At 38.1% G+C, this 10,008-nt stretch overlaps 1 protein-coding gene across 2 annotated transcripts; it reads right to left on the bottom strand.

Moving 5' to 3' along the window:
• Nucleotides 1–4,751: 4,751 nt before the first annotated feature.
• LOC133679477 (periodic tryptophan protein 2-like) lies at nt 4,752–9,756 on the bottom strand. 2 transcript variants are annotated; one of them, XR_009836170.1, is made up of 8 exons: nt 8,418–9,756; nt 7,280–7,531; nt 7,097–7,189; nt 6,449–6,820; nt 5,748–6,092; nt 5,307–5,534; nt 4,900–5,216; nt 4,752–4,787 (listed from the first exon to the last, which is right to left on the bottom strand). XR_009836170.1 is itself a non-coding variant. In XM_062102085.1 (7 exons), exons 1-7 carry the CDS (start codon nt 9,636–9,638, stop codon nt 5,049–5,051), a joined length of 2,679 nt encoding a protein of 892 aa, XP_061958069.1. In that variant the 5' UTR covers nt 9,639–9,756; the 3' UTR covers nt 4,784–5,048. The 2 variants fall into 2 exon arrangements, 1 of the variants encoding a protein (XP_061958069.1); XM_062102085.1 differs by having other exon boundaries at nt 4,784–5,216.
• Nucleotides 9,757–10,008: the final 252 nt, after the last annotated feature.

The following is a 10,008-nucleotide window of genomic DNA, read 5'->3' as shown; positions in this document are numbered from 1 at the left end:
TGCTAATTGATATGGTTGCTTGTTGCTAGTAATCTGAAAGTCTTATTATTATTTTTCAGTCAAATCGTCTTGTTCTTTGCTTGTTTCAGTTGAACCAGCTTGGGTCTTTACTGCTTTTACATCCGTTTTAGGCTTTTGTATAAAGAAATTAAATCAATCAATTGCTTGGTTTTCTTGTGTGATTGAGATTCTATTCATCGAGTGGTGGTTGCCAATTAATTTGTCAGTATGTTTCACTTATAGTGCAAATAATTAATGGTGTATTTCATTAATTTGCAGATGAAAGGAGATGTAAGCAAATAATTAATGGTGTATTTCATTAATTTGCAGATGAAAGGAGATGTAATCTTAATCTTAAGATTTTTCCGAGGAAAAAGACATTTTACAATGTCTTGTGTTCTTATGTTGGACCAATTTTGGGAATTTATAATTATTTCATGCTGCACTTTATAGGACATTAGTAGTGATGATCAAGCCCTTAAAATCTACAAATTTAAGAAAAACCATCAATTGTCGGGAGTCATTAACACAAGCATATAAGGACTTGCTCTATGCTTTTATATATAGTCATTTCTTGCTTTTGGATTCTGTGGATGAATAAATGGTTTTGGGATTTGATGACTATTTCCTTCATGTTGACTTTCTAGTTTTTACTGCTTTATAGCTTGCTTTAAACTCAAGTTACTGAATTCATGATTTTCATATGATTATCAAGGGATCATATTCTTTCTAAGAAAAAGGTGAATTCTAAGTTTCTGAAAATGCCAAAGGATAGAAGATTCAAACGATTGTCTTCTGATCAGTCCAGATCGTCTCCTTACCCTTGCATTTCAAACAACACTGAGCAATGTAAACCCCATTGCTCATTGGGATCAGACGAGAATGTCCAAAAATGGAAGAATGTTAGGTGCCCCATCTCACTGGACCATCCACATGATAAAGCTGAAGATCCCAGGAGCTCATTGAGATCGACTGAGGATGCCAAAGAATGGGAAGAAATTAGGTGCCCCATTTGCATGGAACATCCCCACAATGCTGTTCTCTTACGATGTTCTTCTTTTGGTAAAGGCTGCCGGCCATACATGTGCAATACTAGCTATCGCCACTCAAATTGCCTCGACCAATTCCGCAAGTCTTCCGTGTCATCTCCATCCACAGAAATGTTGCAATAAATTCCTTCTGTTTCCAATAGAACAAGGGAAGAATTGCAACTGCTTGGGCAAAGTGGGCATTGTGAGAGTGAGCTGCAGCCTAAGCTTTGTTGCCCTCTATGTCGAGGAGAAATTTATGGATGGACTGTTGTGAAGCCTGCACGAGAATTCATGAATTCCAAGCTACGGAGTTGTTCTTTGGGGACTTGTGATTTTATTGGGAATTATTCAGAACTTAGAAAGCACGCGAGGTCTGACCATCCTTCTATTCAGCCATCTAAGGTGGACCCCCAACGGCAACGCGCGTGACTGGACCAACTTTGAGTATGAAAGAGATGTTGAGGACATGGTTGCTATGCTCGCCTCAACAAGAGAGGAACAAGAGGATCTTGGTAGAGATTTTGATGACTTACCTGCTATGATCAGCCCGAATAGCATAGACGAAGATGAGGAGAACGAAGACAGATATTCAGGAGATCCTGACCAGGTTGTGAATTCTTCAAACCCATATGACTATCCTGTTGTAATCATGAACATTCAATTCACGAATCAATTGTCAAGGAGCATGTTACCGTTAGACAATACCAGTAGGCAGACCAGCAATTTCATACAGAACAACAGGAACATGTTGCCAGCAGGCTATGAAATGGGGACTAGTCATGACAATAGACGAACCGACAATTTTAGGCGGAACAACAGTTCTAGGAGTAATATTCCAGAGAGGATGCGGCATGGTCGAAACAGCTATAGACAGAATGATAGTTTTAGTAGAAATCGTAATGTTAGTGGGAACAACAATTTTAGGAACAATCGCATGGGAAGAATATGGCTCAGGCGCAGACCTTCAGAGAGGATGAATGATAACTCTTAACGTAGCCTCATGGAGCCACAACTGTTGAGACAGCCAGCGTGCAGTGAAGAATAAGTACCGGGTGTCGATTTATTTCATTGTCTTTCAAATGTCTTTTGTTTTGTAAATAGAACAAATTCTATAGTTGTTTCAATTTATCCTCTCTGTTGTGAAACATTCAGCATTTGAATGTAGATATGAAAAAAGGAATGCCAGCGATCATCATTTTGACAGCCGCTAGCAACACTCTCAAAACTATCCTTGTTTCAATTTATCCTCTCTGTTTTTAATATTCTTCGTGTTTTGACTTGGATAAATATTTTTTTCCTTGTCTCGTCAAGGGTATTGCCTATTTGATTATTTATTTATCACTGTTCTGTGCAATAAATTTAAGCACAACAATAGAAGAGGATATAAACTAAGATATAATAAAATTCGTACATGATTATTAAAATTATATTTCATAACTTATATGCTCATTTATTGTTGTTGAGCCATGTTACTATCATCCCCATCGAAGAATTGCAGTCCTTCATGCAATATCAAAACAACTAACAAGCATTTAGTCTTTGAACTTCCCATCCCAAAAATCATATCTCCAAGTTAAAGAAGATAGGACTCCTTTTCTTCCTCCTCTACAAGCCAAACCTCCTTCCTCGACATCATAATACACGTTTAAATGCCAAGATGTTGCTCATACAGTATCCTTAATAAGCTAATTCTCCAGTAACAATAAAGCCATTAATCTTTCCTTCGTAATTTCTAACATCATGTAGATAGTGAACACGTCCAGAAAGAATCTTCAAGGGTATTGCGCGTGCATCACCTTCTCCTACCATTGTAAGAACATAAATAATGATTATGTGATCAACAGTAGGTACCCTTTCATTTCGAGAAATAAAGGGTTATGCTAAAATTTGTTTTTTAATAAGGCTGGTTCAGAATCCCTTGCATTACCTTGAAGCTAGTCTTGGTTTCAAGATTTAGGGTTCTAGTTACTCCTTTCTAAATTTTCAGTTTTTTGGTTATTTGTGAGGCTTCCCACTTGTTTACCGCTTCCTTTATTTATATTTAGAGTCTCTCTCTCTCTGTTTTTATTTTTCTCAGGTTTTTGCTCCGAAGAAGCAAACTTTACTTGCAGTTTTCTTTTTCTGGGGAAAAATGAGAACCATGTTAATTTTTTAGTGCGCCATTTTTTATGCTGTTCTTCATGAACAGGGTAAATCCCAGAGATGGGGAATTAATTTTTTTTTGCACAAAGTGGCAGCTTAACTAACTGATAATCTTGAAATTCTTAAGTGATGTGTCATATTAGTTGGGCAATCACATTGCAAATTCTCAACACGTACATGAAGATAATGCCAATGGCACATGTCTTGATTCGCTTGGTTTACTTGCAGGTTCCTGCATGTTTTAACCACATTGGACTGAGATTCTCTACCACTGTTCCCAATGATCCTGACAGTCATGCAGATTTTCAACAAAATAATAAGGGTCGGAGTGGGAGTTTTTCCGGAATAAGTTTCATGGAAGTTGTTGAAAAGTTATATATGTCTGCTTAATTCTATCTTATTTATCAAGCTTAGTAGATGCTAGTTTCTTTTTCATATTCCTGTTATCTCTCAATAATCATTATCAGCTTGTTGTGCAGGATGTCTAGGACAACCCTGTTGTGATTTACATAAAGGGGTACCCCGATTTTCCTCAATGTGGATTTAGCGCACTGGCCGTGACAGATTTGAAGCAATACAGTAAGTATTAGAAGTTTTTTGATTGATAATCTGAATTCAATGCTTTCTTGACAGTTAAATTAGCCCGTTCATGTAGAAAAATACATGAATGATCTAAAGATAGTTCCTTTCTCTTTAGTGGGAACCAGGAGAACATTGGTGGCCTAGAAAAACGACATTGGGAATGGGTAAGGTCCATGGGGCAGGAGAACATTATAAAGGTCGAAATTGGTTTTGTTGCAAATCCTAAGGATTGTTTCTCTACCATTTAGAGCATGTATGAGAGAGGATTTTAGTGGTTTTCCTGATTTGGATCCTTTCACAAAGCCTATGTTACGAAACAAGATTGTTTCTCTACCTGCGTTATGCTCACTTGTCTCAAGAATTAGAACAAGAAGATCATGATTGCAGTAATGAAAGAAATAAAGGGATTACGTGAACGATTGGTCATTTCCTAGCTGAGATTTAGTGATTCACAATGTGATGATCTTTGGAATGATAGAAGCTCAAGTGTTAGCTCTCTTTGGCCACCGAAGATTCTTCAATCTATATCTCTTCCATGTCATAGTGCACATGCATGGCTTAACATAGGAGTGCAATACTTTCTTTCAACTTTCCTCAGTTAAAATTGCTTGGCAATATCTAAACATGTGCATGTCTAAATGTCCAAAAGCAGCTTATATCTAAACGTGTGCGCATCTTAACGTAGAAGTGCGATGATGTTTTCAGGTCCAAAAGCAGCCCATGTCTAAACGTCCCATGTTTACCTGCGAATTTTTGGTGATTTATTAGCTGGATGTGCATGTGCATGTGCTTCGGATGCATTTGTCAATTAATTTGACACTACTCATTAAGAATGGTCACAGAAACTAAGATACTAGCCTGGAAATAGGTTATTAGTTGGCCATGTGTGATTTGCTTTTTGTTGTGTTGCCTTTCTTCAATGGAGAAATAACACAAAGCAACACAGCAAGAACCGTTAACTTGATTGTCTACCAACAGCATATTATACAGCAACCCTCATCAATCATTGTCATGGACCTGCATTCATCTTTCCTGTAACAAAATTGCATTAAAAACAGTTCATGACAATTTGTCATGTATATGAATCAAAGTCTGTTACATTTCCCAATAAACAACAGATCAAATCCAACAAACAAGTGCTTACAATCACATGAACCTTGCATCAAAGTATCCAAACATGGCATGTTGGCGTTAGCTATGGGCGTGCCTGCTCTGCTCCCTTTTCACAAGAGAATAAGTTATATTACCTTGCCAGATAATAGTGAGGAAATCCCGACCACTAATAGTGGTTCATCATTTGTTGGTGCTTGAGCATAAATACCGGAGCATGTATTCATTAGACGAACAAGTATCTGCCAAATCCTGATGTATTCTAGTAATTGCTTTCTGCAAGGATTTTAAAGCGGGAAGAAGATTTCTGGAATTTTGTTGAATTGAATTTCCATGAGCTTTGCAAAGCTCCTGTCAAAAAAATAATCACAAACAAAGAATTAGATCTGAATACAGGACGACCTATGATGTCATAGAATTTCATAAGTTGGCAGCAAGCACCTGACACCAACGGAGTATAAATTCCAAGTGCGGACAGCTTTCCAAAAGATCCGAAAATGCTTCAATTAATCTCTGCAGATATCTGTACGGGACTGAGGAGGCAACAGCTGGTATATCCAATGGACTAACAGAAAAAATGCACTTTTTTATTAGTGAATCCTCATTCAGACGAAGGCTGAGAATTAATGCTCTGTTTGGTTGATCTTCATCTAATGCATCTTCAACTGCCTGCACACCATTGTAGTCATCAAATGAAATCAGCAGATGAAAACACTACTAAAAGTCAACGAAGAAAACTTGTTATTTCCAACTAAGCAGATACCAATCATCTGACAGCCTTATATAACATGCTTTGAATTCTCCATGGTAAGTAGTTACAAGAGAGAAGAAAACTAAAGATTTACTTGTTTCACAGCATTTTACAAAAAGAACACAAGATACCTCTGGTGTAACATCTATATCTAGATCAGTGGGATCAAAGATAAAGGATTCATCAATTGAATAAACAAGAACCCCCTCTGTTGTTGCCGCTGCAAAGCTTCGCCCAGTGGGTGCAATTCTCAGGCATTTTGTTCTAATAATAGGCCTTCCACGATTGGGCATGGATCCTGGTAAATCATACCCCAACTTTCCTCGAGTTTGTTTATCAACGCCTTCTTCAGTATCAGAGTCGTCATCATCAATTAAATCAAGTGGACCTGCATCTGTCATTTTCTTGGAGTTCAAGAAATCCAGCACCCCATCTAGTGAGAGATTGTGAGTTATTTGGAAGCGACGCAGCAGAACCTGCAGTTCATACATAAATCAATCCGCTACTTCAAACATTAAGAGAGATCTACATTGGCAGACCAAGGAACCCATCCAAACAAATGTAAAATGGAAGAATAAGCCACTAGGTAATTAAGCTATACCATTCCTTCAAAAGTATATCCAACATCCAAATAGTTATCAATCTAATTTCTACATTCAACTAGCTTATGCATGACAAAAACAAAAATGTTTGAGCTTTCCAGTGATTGATAGAAACATGTTGTGATGAAATTCATGAAATAATAAAACTAGATAATTAAACTATTTGAAACATTTACCAAATTAAAATGTGAAATGATAAGCATGAGGTTATACATAAGAATGAAGCAGACCTGATCAGCGACATCATACATACAGATGTACTTGCTACTTCCACCAGCTAATATATAACTCCCATCAGCAGAATAGCACAAGGTTGTGAAACACTTTCCTGCAGTTGAGTTTGCCGCTGATCTACGATCAGTCATGAGACGCCCTCCAGCAATATCCCTGCGGCCCTCGATGGTGTACATTAACAAGCCATCAATTGGGTCCCAGAAATGAATTTGCCCATCTAATGTGCTGCAAGCCAATTGCCTTCCATCTGGACGATAAACCACAGTAAGAACATCGTGTGTGTGAGAGAACGTTTCAACAGCTCCCTTTCCTTCAAAAACATCCCACAAGCGAACAGTTTTGTCCCATGATGATGAAGTTAAGACTGCCTACAGGCAAAATAGATTCACTTCAGAAGCTACTCATTAATCAATAGGTAATGAAAGCTGACTATAAACCTTACAAATTTGTTCATGCCTTTGCTATTAGTTAATTTACAAGAATCCAAGATTTGTTATATGCCAAATGTAGAAGGGGGATCGAACATCAAAAGAAATTCATGTAAATAAACCACTTTGGACAAAACACAGAAACCAAGAGGAATTAACACAAAATAAGGGATGGATAACCAGAAAGAGCAGATACAGCTATCAAATACCACTCACATTTGTGGGAGAAAATATCAGCCCATGAACAGGACCTCCATGACCACTAAGGATATCCAATAAACGGCCTGTCTTCATTGACCAAACAAATATCTATTGAAAACAAAAATTAAGCTCTGTCAGGAAAAACAAAGAAAAAAAACAGCATATTGGTCTCAACGCAGCAGCAAAAGAAATTAGTACCTCAAATGAATCTAAAGTTCCAGCACAAATTACTTCCCCACTTTGGTCTGCTGCCAAAGAGACAAACTGCCTTGAAGAAGGGGTGGTAAATGTCCTAAAATTTCTATAACGGTACAAATCCCATGCACGTACTGTTCCATCAAGAGATGCACTTAAAAGACAATGGTTGTTAGCCATAAAATGAAGAGAAGTCACGGCATTAGTGTGCTCCGAGAATGTTACAAAGCAAAAGCCCGATGAAACAGTCCACACCTGTGACAAGCAAATACAACACATTCATATGGCATATACGTACAAAAATAAAGGAGTCAACAAAAAGACAAGCATATAGCACATTATCAAAAGCTAAACAATCAGAAATGAAAAATAGATCATCAAATTGTGAAAGTACTATGAAATAAGCATGCACAAGATCTCCTAATTATGATTCTGATGATTCTCACGTTAGTAAAATTCAGAACATAGCTAAGTTCACAAGATACATGAAATATAGTACTAATATACCATCATAGGAACTGTTTAAGACAAACATGGTCAGTATGATCACACACTTACCAAACATTACAAGCATACATTCGTCACATGCTACCTCATCATTTTAAATAAAATTTGTTACCTTAGAAAAGACCAACACTGCAACAACTGCAACAGCAGATGGGCTATAGGACCAAAGCCATATAAACAATTGAAAATTTAAAGGACCATGAACAGAATACATAGAACAAATACAGTGTCCAACTAATTGCATTTAACAAAGACATGTACATGCACACAAACAAATTCACAACCTATGAATATAACATATAGACAATAAACAAAAATCATAACATTTTTGCAAATGCATCAATAACATTTTTCCAACATACTCTCCAGAATATAGATTAGCAATTGCATATCAAACAAATAAGCATATAATTTTTGCCACCAACCACGTCCACACATGCACATAGCAACGCATTTCTTTCAGACAATCCATATATACACAGTAACAGCACCTAAATATCCTTGAATAACCTAGCCTATTTCATCATGCAGACATTTCCATAACAAATCCAATCTAAGAACAGCATAAGAACAGCATGCTAAGTAACTACAGCTTCTGAAAAACATAAAACATCTCTGTATGCTCATTTTGTACCTTTACTTTATTATCATCCGCCCCAGTAGCCAGCAATTGTGAATCTGGCGAGTAAGTCAAGCAATTCACATCAAAGTAATGCCCTTGTTGCTTCAACACATAACTCTCTGACCGCCATTCCCACACAAGCAACTGCCCCAGCTTTGCACAACCAAACACCAACCAATTCCCACTCTCATTGAACACTGCAGCAGTAATCTTCTCCCTGGAAATTGACAACAAGTGCATGCAAACAAAATCTGGCATTTGATATAACCCAAAAACACCATTAGAAAACCCCACCACCACCATATCAAGCCCCCTATGGTAAGTACATGCAGTTAACTTCGCCGGTGATTGCATAAACCCATCTTTCCTTAACAGCTCCCATTTCCTCTTATGCAAATACCCCTCTTCTCCCAGATCTTTCCCATCAAAATCCTTCCTTTTTTTAACATTACCCAAGCTCTCACCATTCACATTCCCTTCCCCATCCCTCTTTGGCGTCCCTGGAGACGCAGGCTCTGAATTTCCCTCATCGTTTTCATCAAAATTACCATCATTATTACCACTATAACCCCAACTAAAAATGTAACAATCACGCGTAATTGTATAAACTTTATTAACCTGATCAGTATTTTTCTTATCATAACCAAAGAAACAACCAACGACATTATCTCTATGGCCTAAAAACAAAAAGGGCTTATTCAAAATCCCATCTTTCAATTTCTCAACGCAAAAGAGGCGTGCCACTAAATCCTTCGAGCCAACAAGCAAATACTTACAGTCTAAGCTCCAATCAATCGCGGTAACTGTATCCTCGCAATCTGCTATGGTCCTAACTAACTCGAAAGCGAAAAATTCCTTCTTGAACCCCGGAGACCGCCAGATTTGAACCAACTTTCCAGCCGCAACAGCAATAAACTTACCATCAGGGCTGAACTTGAGGGCATTGACTGCATTCTTGAAGTTAATGCGGTGGAGGATGACGCGGCGGGGGATGTTGATAAAGTGGCAGCGGTGGTTCTCGTCGACTGTAAGAAGGAAAGTGCCATCGGGGGAGGCAGCGATGCGGCGGATGTTGGATGAGGATTGGAGTGGAAGGGTTATGGTTTGGGATTTGAGGAGGTCGGTGATGGAGACTCGGTTACCGACAGGTGAGATAAGTTGGGTGTTTTGGGTAATCACAACGTTGCCTCCCCTGTAGGGGGCTCCGAGAAGGTTATGAAATCTGTAATTCATCTTCTGTGTTTTGTTAAGTGGAGAAGAAAGCCAGCTCAGTTTCCCTTTGCTTTCGTAGGGTTTAGGGTTTAAACTCTGGGCTAGCTAAAGCTAAACAGAGCGCGTATGCTTTTTTATTTATTTATTTGTTTTCTTTTGTTGTTTTGCTTTTGCCAGAGAAGAAAATAGAAACAGCGGGCCTCAAGGCCTATAATATTGTGACCCAATCTAAACTAAAGTAGCCCATTGAGCCCCAAAACACTTGAGCAAGCTCTTGGTGGTCAAGTGTTAGAGCTTGCTCAAGTGTTTTTCAAGAAGGACTGAAAAAGTCAACGATAGATAAAAGTACAAGTACGTAAAACGTTCTTGTGGTTGAGATTGAAATGGGATA

The sequence above is a fragment of the Populus nigra genome, chromosome 1 (genome assembly GCF_951802175.1).
Source record: "Populus nigra chromosome 1, ddPopNigr1.1, whole genome shotgun sequence".
Lineage (NCBI taxonomy): Eukaryota > Viridiplantae > Streptophyta > Magnoliopsida > Malpighiales > Salicaceae > Populus > Populus nigra.
This window is presented reverse-complemented; position numbering and strand designations above follow the sequence as displayed.

Coding starts and splice junctions, on each gene's coding strand:
- LOC133679477 (XM_062102085.1), bottom strand. CDS start 9,638: ATGAATTACAGATTTCATAACCTTCTCGGAGCCCCCTACAGGGGAGGC. Junction 7,532..8,417: donor CGGATGATAATAAAGTAAAG/GTACAAAATGAG, acceptor TGCTTGTCACAG/GTGTGGACTGTTTCATCGGG. Junction 7,190..7,279: donor GAACTTTAGATTCATTTGAG/GTACTAATTTCT, acceptor TGTTTTCAATAG/ATATTTGTTTGGTCAATGAA.